This window comes from Pangasianodon hypophthalmus, chromosome 19, assembly GCF_027358585.1.
Source record: "Pangasianodon hypophthalmus isolate fPanHyp1 chromosome 19, fPanHyp1.pri, whole genome shotgun sequence".
Taxonomy (NCBI): Eukaryota; Metazoa; Chordata; class Actinopteri; order Siluriformes; family Pangasiidae; genus Pangasianodon; species Pangasianodon hypophthalmus.
In genome coordinates, this window is record NC_069728.1 from 15,375,422 (window position 1) to 15,394,646 (window position 19,225).

The 19,225-nt window shown below is 39.2% G+C and overlaps 1 protein-coding gene across 3 annotated transcripts in view; it reads right to left on the bottom strand.

Moving 5' to 3' along the window:
* nkain2 (sodium/potassium transporting ATPase interacting 2) overlaps nucleotides 1-19,225 on the bottom strand; it is a 193,821-nt gene that overhangs the window by 36,140 nt on the left and 138,456 nt on the right. For 2 of the 3 annotated variants that reach the window (XM_026922588.3, XM_026922589.3), the window contains exon 4: nucleotides 15,978-16,178. The exons of the other annotated variant lie outside the window; for it this stretch is intronic. In XM_026922588.3, the coding sequence (XP_026778389.1) occupies nucleotides 15,978-16,178 (201 nt within the window). The remainder of the gene's footprint in view (nucleotides 1-15,977; nucleotides 16,179-19,225) is intronic. 3 annotated transcript variants of the gene reach the window in all.

A 19,225-nucleotide genomic window follows, 5' to 3' on the forward strand; every position in this document is an offset into this window, starting at 1 on the left:
GGGAGATAGGATAGTTTGAGTCATGCTGCTGTTGAAATGGGCTGATGAATGCTAGTGAGCTTCAGAATATGATAATATGTCAAATGTCAATATCGAATTAAAAATAATGGCTTTATCTACCACTTTTTGCCATGACAAACTATATTTTGGTGTTAAAAGCTGATAATCATGATCATTATTGTTAAGGCACAGGTGGCTTTTAGCACCTACAATAAAATCAAAATGGTGGTCATGAAACTATTAGCACCTTTACAGCCGGAGTAAACTAGGGACAACTTTCATTTTTTACTTAAAAATTAATTTGCTTTAATTTTCTTAAAATTGTTTCCACAAACAAGTAGTTTCATTTAGAACTTTTAGAACCAGAGCAAGTTCTTGGTCTAATTGGAAACTTGTAAGGGCACTTTGACACCTATTTGTTCATTAGCAAAATAGATAGTTTTGGCTCATTTGCTATTTGATGTAATTTGGCTTCACAGTGCACATTTTCTCTTTGATGCCAAGAGGAATCAGGAATATTGTGAAGATCATAAATATAATAGTTGTGATTTGATACCATATTTCTTGGTCACTGGACAGATGTGTCCAATCTTTTGCCTGGTAGTGCAGACCTTCGACTGGTAGATACTCTATATCATAACACATTACTGTCAGATACTGACAAGGGTTTAGATGCAAGTGCAGGTTTACTGATGCAAATAGCAAAGCAGACAAATCCCTCGGGCAAAGACAGAATCCAATCGTAAATAGATAAGCATTCAGGTGATCAACAAACAGGCTACAAGAGGCAAATCAACCTTGATATCGATCTTGATAAAGGTTAAAAACAGAATATCATACGCTTAATAATAACGGCTTGGTAACATCATTAATGATTTGCTCGCAGAGGTTTGAGGTGTGTATTTGTAGTAAACCAGTGACTGGAAAACAGGTGTGTGTGATTAGAAGTTTGAGGAAACGTTATGTGACAGGTCAGGTGATGAGTCATGTAGTTTGTTACAGTATGTGGTGGAGGATTCTGTGAAATGGAGTTCATATTTACAGACAGACAGAGTAGACATGACAATCACTGACTTAATCTTAGCATGCTCTGTAGCTAAAAATTTGAGGTACCACTTTGTTGTCCTATAATAATTTGTATATTAAATGTGATGTGCTATAATCATATAATAGAAGTGCTGTGTTTCATGGCATCCTGAGCTGAGGTCATACTTAATGCTCCTCAATTCAAGGTTCTTACTACGTAAGTTTCTGTTTTAACTGGAACCATAAATTTAGCACCATATTAACAAAGTTATTTAGATAGATGGATGGATGGATGGTTGGATGGCTGTACTTTATTGATCCCTGAAGGAAAATCTGGGAAGAGATTACTTCATCATTTATATCAGCGTAAACCATCCAAATGGATTCACCCATTTAAAAATTGGGTCATTTAACAAAAAGAATGTAGATATTTATATCATGGGGGCATGATGGCTTCGTGGTTAGCACTGTTGCGCCACACCTCTGAGGTTAGGGGTTCGAATCCCACCTCTGCCCTGTGTGTGTGAAGTTTGCATGTTCTCCCCATGCTTTGGGGGTTTCCTCTGGTTACCTCCCCCAGTCCAAAGACATGTTGTAGTCTTATTGGCATTGCCAAATTGTCCGAAGTGTGTGTGTGATTGTGCCCTGCGATGGGCTGGCACCCCGTCCAGGGTGTCCCCTGCCTTGTGCCCCGAATACCCTGGGAGTCAGGCTCCAGACTCCCCTGCGACCCTGTGTAGGATAGGCGGTGCAGAAAATTGATGGATATTTATATCACATTTCTTCTTTTACAGCTGAAAGATTATCTTTCTCCCTCTCTCTCTCTCTCCAGAGAAATTTTCAGCCTTGCTGTGATGATTTCATACAAATTGGCTCAGTGTTTGTCTTTTCCCTTCAACAGGGGAACCATTTTTCCTCAGAGATCCTTTGTAGATGTCCATCTCTTCATTTTCTTATCGCTGCCACACATAGCATGACAAAATGACGGCTGTCTGGATTGGGGAGGTGATGAAATAAACATGTGAAGCTCATCTCTGAACCAATCACGACGCATACATTGGAAAGAGCATGAAAGGAGCGCAGTGGAGGAAATGAAGCGAGAGGAGCGAGAGGCTGTTTACATGCTGCAGATGAGGCAAATCCGGCCACTCAATAAGCACTCCACATCTGAATAAAAACCAGCAAAGCGGGACGATTAATAAAGTAAATATGATACAAGAAGCCTTTTGGCAGGGGGTAAAGAGAGAAACCTCTTACTGAACACGGCCCAGACTTTCATCTGCCGCCTAATGGACCCCGGACTAAGCTTTTCTCCAAACAATTACATCCGCACAATCAAGGCGCGCTACAACATACTGTAATTAAACAAGGCCTGATGGATTACGAGTGTCATTTAAAACGCACTCAGAAGCTCATCAGTAGAGCTGGACTATAATAGTCTCATTCATTAGGGTGCTCTCGGCCGACCGTGGCTCATGGCAGCCTGTCGAGAGCATCTCACACTGGAGAGAGTGTGTGTCTCTGTGTGTGTATAATGCCTGGCAGGACTGTGGCATATAGGTGGGCATGCTGGAAGCCAGTGTATGAACACGAAAGATATGCTGTGACAGTATCTGTAACTAGGTGAGGTTTCAGCTTAGCATACAGCATGCTAAGCAGCTGTGGCAGCTCACAGATGCCGTACTCAACAAGGATAACAAGAAAAAAATATGCCAATGCTCATGTGGCTGAGAATATTTCTACTTTAATAACATACTGCAAGATATAGCTGTACCTTTGGAGTCAAGATTAGCAAAGCTTCTCTTGGGAGGCAGTTGCAGTAGTTACTTATAACTCAACCCCAACCCTGGTCTTGGAGTACGCTGTGTCTGGCTCATTTAAGTGTTTTCTCTGCTCCCAACACACCTGATTCAACTAATCAGCTAATTAACACCCATTCCTGAGTTGAATCAGGTAGATTAGAGCAGGAAAACACTAAAATATGCAGGACATGGGGTAATCCAGGCCCAGGGTTGGGAACCTGTTTGATATGATAAAATCAGAAGAAATGGCTACTTGATTTGACTTGGTCTTTAAAAGAGAGGTCACTGATTTTTAAGTTCTGCTCATATTCTCATATTCCAGTTCAATCTAAACCAATCAGGACAAAGAGGCATTCATACTTCTTGTCAATTCAGAAAGATCTCACTTTCACACCAGAAATAAGGGCATCTATAGGATGTCCAAATGTCTCCTTATGTAGGGGAAATAACACTTTTTAGCAAAATGTAAATTTATTTACAAAACATCCTCTATATAATTGCCATTTCTTTATACACACATATGGAGATGTCTCTCTCACTCATAATGAACTTGTGTTAACACATCTGGTGTAATGAATGTAACTGCATGTCCATCGAAACCTTGCGATAGCTTCACAATCCAGCCATGAGAATGATTTCAATACGTTCTTCTTTTTTTAAGGTATTCTTAAAGGCTATCTGAAAAAATGCAACATAAACTAAGTATGAAAAATTTTGGAAGACATTTTGCTAAAAAATGTTAATTTCCCCTATGTTTGGAGACTTTTGGGTCACTCTGTAGTTTAGCTTTGGAGGAACCAGTGAAGGGAGAAACTCTATTTGTCCAGATTTGATCTTGAGCCATGGCTATCACTTTAAACCAGCTAATTTCTTGGCATGCTCTGATAGCCAAGGTCTTAATGGATGCTCTTGTCTGCGTTTGAGTATGATAGACACAGCTCATTTGATGGTGCATCCAGGCATGCCAAGAGTCCCTCACCCCCTGTTGAGATGTGACAGTGCATGTCTGCCAGAGCATTCTCCTTTCTTCTCAGAAGGAGAAATCTGCCCAGGGACAGTTCTCGGTGTCTAGAGGCCAGAACTGAGCTGGCAACATGGCAAAAGCAAACAATGGATCTCTCATGGGAGCACTGATTGTACCCAAAATGTGCAGTATTACAGTCCATTTGTGCTTTGATTTCTATGCCCAGAAAACGAATCAAGGACACTGGACTCCCTCTCGCGATCTGCAAAGTTACATCAGGATAACAGGTTCAGGATGTGGACACCGGTGCATAGCAACACAGTGGACCTCACAAGCTCATGGGGCAAGAGGTGAGAGAGAGAGAGCAAGAGAGAGAGAGAGAGCATTAATCACAGAGGAGCAGCATTAACTCGTCATCTCACCATCTCCTGGGCGGCTTTCTCTGGACGATCTCACAATGCCCTACTCAGACAGCCTGAGCACGAGCTTTGTATTCTTCTGAAATAAATTAACACATTTTCCTTGGCTAATGACTGCTGAAGCTGGCAGGAAGAACAGCGAGTGCAGATGGGTTAATGCAGACAGGAATGGCTCGGGATTTCATCACTCTGTGTTTTCTGAAACCCCAGAGAATACCAAGGCATCTGCTCCTTTAACAGAATGCCTCACAGTTTCAGCCAGAATGATACAAATGGCATACAACGTTTGGCGTAAAATATGACAATCCATCTGGAGAGGCAGACTGGAATCTGACTCCCTTTGAAAGGTAAGACAGTGGGGAAACCAGGCCTCTTGGGCATTTATGTTAATCATGAAGGTGAGTGTTAACTGGAAGGCTTCTGTAAGAAGTAATCACCATCTTCCTCTCATTGCGTAAGTGGCACCACAATAGTAACATAGTAGGTACAAACTACAAATAAGGTAGCCTAGAGTCAATTGCTTCCGAGCAGCATAAGATTACCCCATTATGAGATTAATAAAAGAAACCTCATAATGAGAGAAAAGAGAATGGGAAGATTATCACAAAAAAAGAGATCATCCTCAGATTCATCTATCAGCTCACTCTGTGAGCTCGCCATTATCGTGCGGCTCTATTTAATTACTTTCAGGCTGATGCTTCCTTACGGCGTAATGATGCATGCAGCCTTACTAATGTCGAAGCAGCGTGGAAATGAATGGCTTAGGACTGCACATCCATTTCTGGTCCGGAAGAAACCTCATTAAGCAAAGGTGCTGCACAGGCTGGGTAAAAAAAAACACAGCCTCCACTTTGGCTGTCTAACGGCTAACTTGAGCACAGAAAACAGGGACACAGCTAACAGAGTTTTCCCACATGTCTGTTCTGTAAAGTTTGTAATTATCCTTCTGTGTGCCAGCAGCAGGGGAGGAAAAGATCAAGCTGTCGTTGCTTTGCTTCACGTCAAAGACCCTTTCAACGCGGCACGTCTATCTCCTTATCACTGCATCAAATTAACCTCAAAGGTCAGATTCATTAATTAAAATGAGATAAGAAATTACATCTTGGGCCTTTTGCATGCTGTGACATGCCTGGTGCTTAGCAAAAGAGATGACAAGCAAAATTTGCAGATCAACTGAGTGCTTGAGAAATAGATCAAGAGAGATAGATAAATAGTCTCTGCAGTTTACCAACCAACCAGTCACTCATTCATTGTGTGAAAAGATAACAAAAGGGTTCTTTGTTTCAGTGCCCATTTCTGTTAAGAAACAAAGACAATCCATGCCTGTGAGAGCTCGAGGGTGGAGACTGACGGCACTGCCTGTGCATCCAGACAGCTATGAAGCTCTTACTGTTCCTCCCCATTTAAATCAGAAAGTGACTGCAATAGGGAAGAGACGCATCACAAGGCATGGAGATTGAGGCGCCACATGTTCCTCTGTCCAATTACGGGGCTGCTCTTCTCAACGTCCTTTGCCGAACAAGCTGCTTCCAGACGAGCTTGTTTTAATAGCTTTCGGAACACACTAGGAAAATGCATTCGGAAATCTTCTTACGTCGTCACCCAGACAAGCTAAAGTGGAGTCACAAGCTGGATCAAGAGTGCTGAAAATTGGAACTCTCTTAAGGTGAAAGAGTCACCGGGGAGAGGAAATTGGATAAATGTCCCTTATGTCTTGGATGATTCATTTAAACCAATAGGTCTAGACCTTGGGATACCACATGGATATTACTGCTTAAAAAATCATCACCTGGTTCGACTTACATAATTATTAACCTATATATTATTTAAGCCAAAAAACTCTGATTATCTCAACTATTGTAACTATTTATATTCATACATTTGGTAGATGCTTTTATACGAAATGAGGTGAACATTTCTCAAGAACCCAACAACGGCTGTGTTTAAATGCAATATTCCGAATGAATATTCATCCGAATGAAAGTAGAATCAAACTGTACATGTAATTAAAACAACATTTATATACATATACGGAGGTGGAGGCAGATGGATGTAAGCACAGCCTAAAATCAACCCAAATCAATAAACAAATCTGTGGTTCAAAAACAGGCATTTGGTCAAATGTCACGCAACAGAGCAATGCAGGGGAATCAGAATCAAAATCAAAATGAAGGGCAGAAGCGAAAATGAAATAATCAGAAATAACGGACAGATAAAGCACCTCTCAGAAATGCAAATTTGATTAGCAAAACCTCACAAAAATAGTTAACGAATGAACTCAAATAAATAAACGAAAGTAAACAGGAAACAGGTGAGTTTGATAAGCAGGTATGTAATACCGAGCTGACTGGATTGTGGATTTGTAGTGGCTCCTGGATTAATGATTATTGTTTTATTTACTGGGTTATTACATGAATTATCCTACTATGATCAGAGAGCAAAAAACAAAATTCACAAACATGGTCACACGGTTACAAAATTACCACTCCAAAGCTGATACTGGATGGCAATGTAAGCACTCTGTTAACTACATCTTATTATTAGTGATATATTTGGTAACATGCTTTAATAAACTTTATTCAGGGTTAGGTTAGGCTCTTAAAGGTCCTAGGTCTTAAAGAGTTGCCATTTAATAATAAAAAAAAAAATTAAGCACATTTCAACAAACAATTCCATACATTTCAGTCACATTTAAAACACTGTTGTTCCCAAAAATGAACTAAAAATACATTTATGTAGCCATTTTCCTGTTTCCTTTCTGCTGTAGGGGCGTGTGCCTCAACATGTTGCATATTCATAAAGGTTGCTTGATTAAACATAACAGAACAGTTTTTACATTCAGGTATGACACAAGGTGGAAACAGCTTTACAGCAGGCTGGCTACGTATATATGTACAAGCATGAAGAAAATTCAGTCTTGGAATAAGAACAGGAGCTAGTTCTGAACCTAAAATGCGTATCAGAGAGGAAATATGTCTGAGCACATGAACTACACACAGTTATACACATAATCAACACAAATTTACAAACATTACATTCATTACATACTTTATAGTAGGGATGCAACCTTATACTATGGATTATGTTACTCTGAATGAACAGATGAACATGAAGCTTGGGGACATGAGCAAGCAGAAAAACAAAGACCACATTCATTAATGTGAATGTGACCGATGCATTTACATCGAAGCGTTTGTAGTTTTCATTGAGTCATCCTTAGTAACTGCCTGGTCAGGGTCAGAGGGGTTTAAATTAGGCTTTAGTTTGTTAATATTTTGGGAAATATAACCATCTAAATTTGTTAGAATATATTACACAAATAAAAATAACTGTGCAAATGGGATTAAAAATTAGTCCCACACACATCTCTATGTCAATTAAATTTTTTTTTTTTGGAGTGTGGTGTAGGCCACACTCACTATGGGTTTAAATATGAATATTGATACAAATAATTTTTTTTGAGCTAAATATAGATAGTGGCAGTTAAATACAGATAGTGGCAGTGCATTACACCCCCACCTTAAACACATTGCACTGATACAGCCTGAGATCTGAAACCATCTTGAATATTAAGATGCTTTGAGTTCTTTGTGAAAATTGAGATCTGGAGGCTCCCAAAGACTTGCATAAATAATGCAGTGTTTCTACATGAATGCGAAGCTCTCATCATGAAATGGTTGTTTGTGATTAAATGAGATATCAACAAGCACACACAGACACACACACAGACAGAGATATACACACACACAAAGAAAATGAGCCTCATCAAGATGTGTGCAAGTGCATACTAAAATTAATTCACAAACTGTAATCACTAAATAATCCCAACAAGAAAAACTGCAACAAAAAAAGAGAAAAAAAATGTCCTTGAAACATGAACAAACATACTTTCTTTTAAAACCAAAAATAATATTTACACAATTTTCCATTTACACTAAATGTAATGGATCATCCAAGATGTCAGCTTTTTTTTTTTTTTCTCACTAGAGATACAAGGCTGCAATTGAATTCTATGTCACCCCAAATCAGTTCCACAAACACAAAACCCAACCATTATATACTATCAGTTAGCGGCATCTCATTTTTAGAAAGATGATTTTGTAAAATTTCAGGGATAGTCCATATTTACTAATTCAACTTTATCTTTCAGGTTCCTACTACAAGATGGGGCCATGGGAATGGAAGGATACCCAGTTGCACTGACTCTTGTTGTCCAAGATGGCTGCCCCAGTAAACCTATTGCTTCATTTGTGGCGCCTTGTACGTCATAATTTTCAAGTTGACTTTCACATGACGTGCAAAGTGGAAAGAAAAAACATGGACGCCTCCAAAAAAAAAAAAAATGTGTTTTTGCTTGCTTTGTCAGAGCATGCAAAGCTTATAAAAAGCTATTTTAACTGAACTTTTACAGTTACAGGCCTGAGTGGCTACTGGTGCTGTTCTTCTACAGTGAACGTAAAACATTCATGCAAAATTTTGGACTGAAATTGCAGTACAGCAACAACAGCAGTTAATAGTGCATAGCCTAGCAACAAGCTAGCTTGCTAACGTTAGTGAGAACTCTAATGATGATGATTACATTTTCAAAACAGTGATTAGTATAGTCATTGTTATACATTTAACCAAGTACTGTGTCTGTATATTAACTGATCTAAAGCCAATACTGCAGTAAACTAATTTAAAAGTAGAAAAGCAGGACTTTACTTTAGACGTCACTCCGTAAACTGGGAAGAAACTGGTAGTTGAGAAGATTAGCCCAACTTGACGAGATGAAATTTCAAGTCGAGGGGGTGTTTTCTGTGTTTTTTACCAGTTGTAGGCTGGGAATTACGAGTTGCATCTTTGTCCTACACAGTAAAGTTTTTCATTCAGTCATTTATTCATCTTCAGTAACCGCTTTATCTAGGTCAGGGTTGTGGTGAATGTAGAGCCTATCCTGGGAATACTGGGTGCAAGGCAGGGATACATCCTGAATGGGATTCCAGTCTAGTGCAAATCAAGTTTCTTCACACTTATAGATTCCAGTTTGTCATGTTACATTTTTGTGTCCTGAACTACATCAGCAAGTCTGTGTGAGATTACTGCGGCACTGGATGTGGTTTAAGGTAGAAACGTACGGAAATGGTTTTGAGTGAGACTTCCATTTCTCCACTACTCCGGTGGCTCAGAGTCAAAACATCTCAGCGATGGACTACAATTGAAGTAGGGGGAAATTTTGTAAATGCAATTTTCCACAAGTCGTTTAATCTTCTGATTTAAGGTGTTAGAACAGAATGTTAAAGAGCTTTAAAAGTATGTAAATATAATACAGTATATTTTCGATATATTAGTGATTTACCGATCAGTGAAGACAGGAGCAAAACATGATTACTTCTCCTGAACAGATAAACACAATCTCAGCGTCAATGTCATCTAACAGTAGACTTTCAGTCTTTCAATCACTGAGAAATTCAAATTGCAAATCGCTTGTTAATTTGCCTTGTAGAAATCATAAAATGGCACCACACGGTCGATATTTTCACTGTCGATCTGCTGCACAAACTGTCTGAACGTCTCTGTGCTGTGTGGACCAAAAGAGCAAGAAACAAACAGTGTTTAATAATTGCTAACTGCTAATAAATGATAATTGCAGTCTAATTATCATTACCCTTGCCATTAAAGTAAAGTGTTATATCTGACAGTTTGTTTAACCTGTTTTTGGTCAAGAATTTCATCCTTTTATCTCTTTTGGACAATTTTTGGCCAAATTTTGTTACCTAAGAAAAATGTTAGCTAAGATGAACATGTATTAATAGATTTTTTCACATTAATAAACTAATAAAGCATTCCTCATTTACCTTGACAGAAGTGACGGTGCCACATCAGTGCATCTTTCAAGCAGGAACATTAAGATCACTAATGTGATGAGACACGGGAGGGGGAGGGGCTTCCAGGGTGTGTCAGGGACGTTAAGCAATGATGTATGTAGGGATGGCTGTAGGGTACGTCATTAGGGTAAGTCATTAAGAAAAAACTCCAGTGTTACGGAAGAACGAAGTGTGTGACATTCTTTATTAGCTAATAAAATGTTATTTTAAAAAACAAGAGAAGATTTGGTCTATGTATTAGAAGATACCTTATGCTAATCCCAGAGGAAAAGTTTTTAACTGTTGTATTATATTAGTCTCTGTTGTCATTATGAGTCAGACATATCTTCAGAAAAATGGAAAAGTTATATAAAAATTGTACCAAATTGCTTGGTGTTATTGAAGGACTAGCGTCATTATTAAGTCCGAAATATCATTCTAATTCGACGAACATTAAAAACATGAAATTAACTGATATTTTGGTGAGTATGTGGACCTGGTGTTTTTGCCGAAGTAGAACCGCAGCAAAGAGAAGCGAGTCAGTTTTGCACACGCACATGCGCAGTACAGCTGTTTCAAAACACTTACACAACTGGAAATCATTCCAGATTCATATGCTGATCAGCTCATCTGCTGTTTTTATTGAGGGGAAAAATAAGACTGTATTTGGCATATGCTTTGAGTGATAACTCATACCACAGTATAGCGATGTTAAAATGCAGAGCTTCTACATAAAATCCATGAAGGTTGGCAGATCTGTATTTCAAACCAAACTTAACTCAATGATTGTCATATTGATCCTGCAGATCGGTGTACGAATGCTCACGCTGAGGAGACTAAACTGTATTGAAGGTACAATAACTCCAGCCATTACCTCCATGATGTTCTGCCTTATTACCAATTTGAAATGCATCAAGCGCACCTTTGATCTGCGACCAGGTGCTTTAGTATTTGATGTTCAAGGTCCGTGTATGGAACAGAACCTGAAATGTGGACAGCTGGTGCTTTGCACCATCTGGCACATACTGTTAAAATGCATCTTTGAGCCTAGATATCTGGATTGTAATAAAACTTATGAAGCTCAAAAATCTTCCAGTATTCAGTGTATTTATTTTATTATTATAGCTCGTCTGAACAAACTAAATCAATTCGGTGCATGGGAGAAGATGAATCCTTTCTTTCCACATCCTTTCTTTTATTCAAGACACTGAAAGTTATTTTCACTCCTAAGTTGGAAAGTGAACATAATTGAGAATAACTGAAGTTATTTTAGGATTATTCTGTTAGCGTCTTGGAATTGAGTTAAGCAACTGAAGAATAATATCCGTGCAGAAAACAGCAATAATGAGACCATGATATTTACCAGTGACACTAAAGGCAGCATTTTACTTGTGTTCCTTTGCTACTATAATCTTTGCATTATTGGCTTTATTATCTAGCAAGAACTATACCTGCAGCAATTTCCTTAATTTCTTGTACTGTTATCTTTTTAAATCATTTTGGGAATATGTGAACACAGGTACAAACATAAACACACTCTTAGCCTGCTACAACACAATTCACTTGTACTCTTAGAAGAGCCTCAGATCTTCGTGGCATGGACTCTGAAACATTCTGGTCCATGTTGACATGATTGCATCACATAAAAATGATGCAGATCTATTAGCTGAAGCTTGTGTTTTATCACATCCCAAAGGCGCTCTAGAATTGGATTCAGAACTGGTGACTGAGGAGGTCACTTTGTTTGACATGAATTGTACTTTATCATGCTGGAAGGAGGCACTATAAGATGCGTAAATTGTGGCCATAAAGTGACGCATGTGGTCAGCAACAATAGTCAGACAAGCTGTGGCATTCAAATGCTGCTTCAATGGTGGCCCAATGTGTGCCAAGAAAACATTCCCCACACCATTACACCACCTCCACCAGCCTGAACTGACGACACAAGGCAGGTTGGGTTCATGGATTCATTCCTATCACCTGCAGCAGAAATCAAGATTCATCAGATCAGCTGACATTTTTCAAGTGTTCAACTGTCTGTGAGCCTGTTTCCACTGTAGCCTCAGATTCCTATTCTTGGCTGACAGGACCGGAACCCGATGTGTTCTCCTTCTGTTGTAGCCCATCCTCCTCAAGGTTTGATGTGTTGTGCATTCTGAGATGATTTTCTGCTCACCACGGTTGTATAGAGTAGTTATTTGGGTTACTGTAGCCTTTGTTTCAGCTCGAACCAGTCTGGACGTACTCACCTGACCTTTGTGTATGTGTGTATTCTTTCCATTCTGTTTGATGTGAACACTACCCAAAGCTCTTGACCTGTGTCTGCGTGATTTTACGTACTGCACTAATCGGACTATTGCGTGATTGTTCTGGTATAAGTGTATATAACCTATTGGACTGAAGTGAAAGTTTGGTCTGCCATTTTTGTCGCTAATTTTTTCGTGGAGCACTTATAGTTTTTTTTTTCTTACAATGTCCATGAAAAAACACGATGGAATTGCTGGGAAGAATATACTGAGTTGGATAGATACAATGCTAGACTCAAATTTGTCACAAAAAAAGGTTCTTAATAAGGTCTAACACATAACACCAAAACAAGCTTTACTGCAGTCAATATCAGGTGTTTGTTGTTAAGACACCACAGCATTTAACACTATGTTACACGCCTCTGGATGTTACCAGTTAAATAAAATATTGTGTCACAATACTGACACTCTGATGATTGCCATGGCAGCGTTAGCAAACGCTTAGTGTAGATGGCAACATCGTTTCTCACATGCAGCACGGGAGGAGTGAATCTCTCTGGGGAAACACGCAAGCTTCAGCACGATCATTTGCACAGTGCAAACACACAGCTCTGTTTCATAAACACATTCTCTAATTACATGGCATACATTAAGTCATTCTGAAAGATCTTGGCACTGGCGTACACACACATACACACACGCCGGCTGGGAGCCCCAGGTTAGTAATTACCAGGAAAGGCTGAGAGTTAAAGACGCGCTGGGGATGCTGCGTCGTCTTTTACCTGAGAGTATAAGCCCACACACACGTATACACACACAATGCTGTAGGAGAACACAGGCTGTGAATACTCTGCGAGCAAAGAGCGGCACTTCCTGCAGTCCCAGGAGTGGAGCACTGCAAAGCCACTAAAAGCTCCCAACAGGCTCCTAGTCTGAATGCGGGCGTTGTTTTTCTCCTCCACTGTTTTCTGATATAAAATCTCTGCAGGACCATTAGCTGTCAGAGTGCAGATGGCTATAAATACAGCACGAACACAACTCTAGCTTGGTTGAGAACGAGATCAGCTATTTACAGAACGTCTTGGCGCACGGTTAAAATTATCTAGCCTTGGACATAATGTCAGACTTGATTGTGAACTCTCTGAATATTTAATGTAAGGCCTTGTTTTCCACTTACTAAACAGGCAGCTACAGGCAGAAATTTCACTGGAAAGGGCAGCTTTACTGAAACGCTGTATTGCCGACCCTGACATACCAAACTGATGCTGAAAAATTTCAACCAACCAATAAGACTGATGATCTACACTTCCACTTGAATAAACCACAAAGATGACAGGTTTCGCACATACTCAATATGGTCAAAAGTATGTGGACACATGACCCTCATAGCCATACAGTTTGTGCTTCGTGAATGAGCATTAATAGGGATTAATATGGAGTTGGTCCCCCCTTTGTTGCTATAACAGCGTCCACTTTTTGGGAAGGCTTTCCACCAGATTTTGGAGTGTAGCTGTGGGAATTTCTGCCCATTTGAACAAGAGCATTAGTGAGGTCAGGCACTGATGTCGGACAAGAAGACTTGGTCGGCGTTTCAGTTCATCAAAGATGTTGAAGTCAGGGCTCTATGAAGGCCACTCGAGTTCATCCACTCAAAACATTGCAAATAATATCTTTATAGAGCTTGCTTTGTGCACAGGTGCATTGTCATGCATGAGCAGGTTTGGGCCTCAGTTCCAGTGAAGGGAACTTTTAATGCATGCATACAAAGCATACAAAGACGTTCATGCATACAGCATACAAAGACGTTCTAGATAATTGTATGATTCCAACTTTGTGGCAACAGTTTGGGGACGAACCACATACTTCGCTTTGTTTGCTATATTAGTTACAAAGGGTGGTAGCATACAGCTTTATTCATGTTAAACATTAGTGCATCTCTTGCTAAACCTTAACATGTAAAACTGGAATATACTGAAATATAAAATAAAATGACCATTTCAAGACTTTATTTCATAGGCATGTCCACGTAGCCAGTTGCCTTGCCACTTGCCGTGTTTGGTTTGGGGAAATTGCGGCTATCAGAAAGCTCCCAGCTTGATGGGAATGGTTTATCCCAATTGGAAAGTGTTCATTAAAGTTAATTCCATATAGTATGAATGCAGCAAAAGTCTTTGTTCTAAGTCTCATACTACTATAATAGTATGTAGCCTAGCATAGCTGTCATTTACATACCACTGTAAAGCATCTACTTGGAATATAAAATATAACTTGCTACATCAGATGGGTGGAAATTGAGAAAGCTTGAGCATATCACCAAATGTCTAAAAATCAAAGGAAATGTCTAAGAATGCCAAAGTGTTATTACTTTATTTGCTTTAGTTGTTTTTCTTTCCAAATTAGATTAGTGCTGTTACAGTGATGGTTTTCCCAGAAAAGCACATGAATGATGATGAAAATGCCACTGTTTCTCATTTTGCCAAGTTTCCTTTCAGTGTTTTGACTTTCTTCCTGTTTATCATCGATCATGTGGTTTTTTTCTTGGCCTCTCATAACTTATTAGCTGGTTCATGCCTATTAGTCTGTTTGCTGAGTCAGAGTGATTTCAAAGTAAAATTGATGCTTTCGGTTTGTTTGCTATTTGGTTTGGTTTCACACTGCACATAATTAAATGAACTAAAAAAAAGCACTGGCTGAGGGGGGTATAGAACAGAAAACATGCTCGGTATTCAATAGTCAGAAATATGGCAATAGAAAAAAATCAGCCGCGCATGTAGAACACGAAGCTGGTGCTAAATACATGATAAAATAATTATATAAATAACTAGTTCAAAATATTTCGTGTATAGCATCCAACATTTATTTTCTCTTTTTGTTTGTCTGTCCAGTTATCCAGAACACATGACATTTCTGCAGTGCTACGGCTCTGTCCTTCGCGGCTCAGTTTAGCAGCTCACATCTACAAAACAACCCAAAATACAGCACGTTTGATTCGCTTCCTGTAGTTACGTTGAATCAGAATCACATCGCTTTATCACTGCAATCAAATAGCGCTAGAGTTCACTTGGAACTGGAGTGAGATGACCTTGCTCAGATGTACTGAGACTGTGTTCCCACCTGAGCGCATAAATCAATTTGACGAATTGATAATGGATTGCTAATGATTTTGGATATTCAGTAAAGTCACAATACATATTGAAAATGTTATTTACAGTCTCAGTAGTTACACTGTATTTCCGAAAAGCAAGCAAACGATGCAAGAAATAGTATGCTTCCTTGGAGGCCTTTAAAACAAACACATTTAAATTCAAGCTCTTCAACGCATGCTCAGCCAATTCGAATATCCCATTAGCAGGCCAATTTGTGCAAACACTTCATGCGTGTGCTCTTGCCGACTTCAAAGGCAGATTTCAAAAGGTACCATGTCACATTCGTAAGCGACATCGAAACCCATTTAACCCTCATTCATCAACCCTCAACCCTCAACTTTCAACCCTCAGGTCCTGGGGCATCCGTGCAACTATAATCACAATATATCACCATATATCTCATCTTCACCTCAATTATAAGCAGATACATATATTATATATATTTATGCAAAATAAGCAGCCCATCAGTTTGGTTTCAAATGATAGATTGAGTAGGAGTGAGTGCTCAGGGTCGAGGGAAACACTCACAGCCAGGATGATCTGCAGGGAACTGTGGGCCACCTCCACATACTGGTACTCCAGCACGCAGCCGGCTATGCTGATGTAGCGGTGGTCTTCAGGAGCCCAGGAGGGCGGAGGGGTCACAGGGGTCACCCTGCACCCAGGGCCGTTCTCCATCCACCATGAGCGATGCATGGAAATATTAAAGGTCATGATCAGGTCTGTGTCCTGTGGGTAGAAAACCAGCCATGAGAAACAGCTCACAAAATATCGCATTAATACAGGACTCCTAGTTTCTGTGTATAAAAACTTCAACTTATTCGACTCATTTTCAACAAAAGAGTAATTGAAATGTCTCTTCAGGTCTGTATTCTGGTTTAGGCAGTGTAACACCACCAAGTAACTGCTCTACTTCTTTCCTTCCAAACCACCAGGGGCAGTGTTTCAACACTTGCATACTTTCTTTGTGCACATGTATATGTCAGGATCTTTGACATAAGGTCACGTGGTTACCATATGACACTATAAAATGCCATTAGTAATGGCCAAAAATTCCCTTTAGAACGTTCTCACAGTTCGGAGTTCGGTTTCTGAGCAACAGGAAAACCTTGTGGTTATCCAGTGCTCATGGAACAACAATGTCACAGTGTCAGTCAAATGTTGTCAAAAGTAATGGGTTCACATGATATACTTTAGAATGAGAAAATCTAAGTAAGAAGTTGGTATAAGTGAAGTGACAAATGTTTGTGATTATCTCTCATTCATCTTCAGTAACTGCTGTAATTCATCTTCAGTAACCGCTTTATCCTGGTCAGGGTTGAGGTGGATGCAGAGCCTATCCAGAGAACATTGTGCTTGAGATGGGAACACACCATACACCAGATTCCAGTCCTTTGCAGCGCACCATGCACACACACACATACATTCACACCTAGAGGCAACTAAGCATAGCCAATCCATCTACTGCCATGTTATCAGGAGATGGGAGAAAACCAGAGAACCCAGAGGAAACCCACATGGATGTGTATCTAAAACTCCACACAGAGAGTAATCTAAGCTCAGGATCGAACTGGGGCTCTTGGATCTATGAGGTATTATCAGTACCCACTGCACGACCATACCACACCGTTTTATTTTACTGGAAATAAGATCTAGCTCTAACTGGAAAAGGCCAATCTGGATCAATCCAATTAGCACGCAACATATATTTGTACAGTAACTTTCTGTCTTATAGTGACTACTTCACCAAACTACTGCACTAGTGACTACTGCACTCGCCTTTAATAAAACACTCATCTAGAGTCCCATTAAAACTAGAGTGGATGATTAAGAAGTCCTTAAATACAAAGATTTGATGGCTTAATTTCTTTCCATATTTAATTACCAATAATGAGTCATAAAATGTAAAAACGTTTGACTGGGAGTATATGTACAACAAGAGACTAATTTTCTAATCACATAAAAACCAAAATACTAGGCATGTATCCGTGACCAAACTCAGTATTTTCTTCTCACCAGGACTTTATATATTCTGGCTTCAGAATTCCTCTCAAATATATTCCTTCTTTTATTTGTGACCTTTGTCTATTTGCGAGCAGCAAATATCTTTAAAGCTTTAACAAATCACATTTTACTTCACAAATCCAGACATCTGTTGTTTTATTTACTGAGCTTTCCTTCTATTTGATCCTTCATCATTTCAAAAGCCTTGTTTAACCTCTCATGACACAATGATTCACGCTATTTAGTTCCACACGTCTCAGAACGCTGTTCATTTCGAGCGAGATGAGGGATTCACAATCTGCCAAAGCGTGCCAAGCCACATTTAGCTTTCGCATGGTGTTCATTCTACAAACGACTGGTGGGATTTCCATTTCCTCAGTCCCAACACTGAGCTTTTGTGCGCTGGTCCAATCTTCAGTGATCCAAATGTGGCAAACGCTGGTGATGTCCAAGTTCCATAACAGAGCAAACCCACATGAGGATCCTTATGCAGTGAACGAATGTACAGCCTCAACCATATGACACAGGGAAAGCAATTATATATAGTCTCCTTTTTTTTTTTTTCAATCCCAAGCTACACACAGCTAGAGGAGGCACTGTCTAAATTGACAGACTGACAAGTAAATACAAATGCTTTCTTGTCCTGATTGGATGTTGGTGGTTCATATCATTTGTAACTTCTCTCAGATTCTCCCAGACCGGATTTTTTACCTAAGAGCAGGTATTATATTAACAACAGCTGGAATGTGTGTCACAAAAGATGACAAAAAAATGAATTTATCATTGCCAATGTGTTTATTTCCACTGCACTAACTTAAAAAAAAGAAAGTAAGCCAACAGAAAGCTTCTGCCTGGCCCTCAGTCTTACACAAGCATAGCTGAAGAAAAATAAATCTGATGCTGCACAATGTGCCATAGCTCAATGAAGTTGCTCTAAAGAGCTGTGGCTTGACATTTCAACTGTGTGCCTTTAAACAATCTATTCATGCAGGAAGCCATGTGCTCTATTGGAGTTTTTATATAGTTTTCAGTATATAAAAAAAAAAAACCCTACTCGCTGAGGAAACATTTCTCATCAAGGAGCAATGCGACGTCGCTGTGTTTGCATGAAAACAAAAGGATCTATTTAGAGCCTCTCGGGTGTTTTCGTTCCTCTATCTTTTCAGTGAAAGTGAGTCATTTGAATGAGCTGTGTCACAACTGTTATTGTTTCTGGGTTACGAAATCTGGAAATCGTCCAACCATATTCTCGTGGCAGGCACATGAGCCGATAAACCCCAGGTTGGGAGGCTTAAATCCTTGCTTTTTTCTTTTTTTTAAAAAAAAACTCAGACTGTACAAGTGCCCCTTGGTATACAATAATTGTCTATAATACTAAGAGAAAGTATGGAGATGACTATAGCACATTGTTTACTTGGTTGTTCGCTTAAAGGATCTTATTCCAATGATCTTGTTCTAGTGGCATATTGATCTTTTCTTTTTTTAATTTATAACTGAGATCTAAAATCTAAAAACATAATGCTTGAAAGTGGTTTTGTTTATTTATAGCATAGGGATTTAAATCTACATCCATACTTCTATAAAGCTGGTTTGTAAATATGTTTATCGTTAAAATTGCTATACAAAACATTGAATTTATTTGTTTGGTTGTTTTTTTGTTTGTATATATATTTGTTTGTTTGTGTGTTTGTTTGTTTGTGGTTTGTTTGCTTGTTTGCTTGCTTACTTGTTTATTCATTGATTTATGACTATCTCTGGTTTTCTGAAAAGTT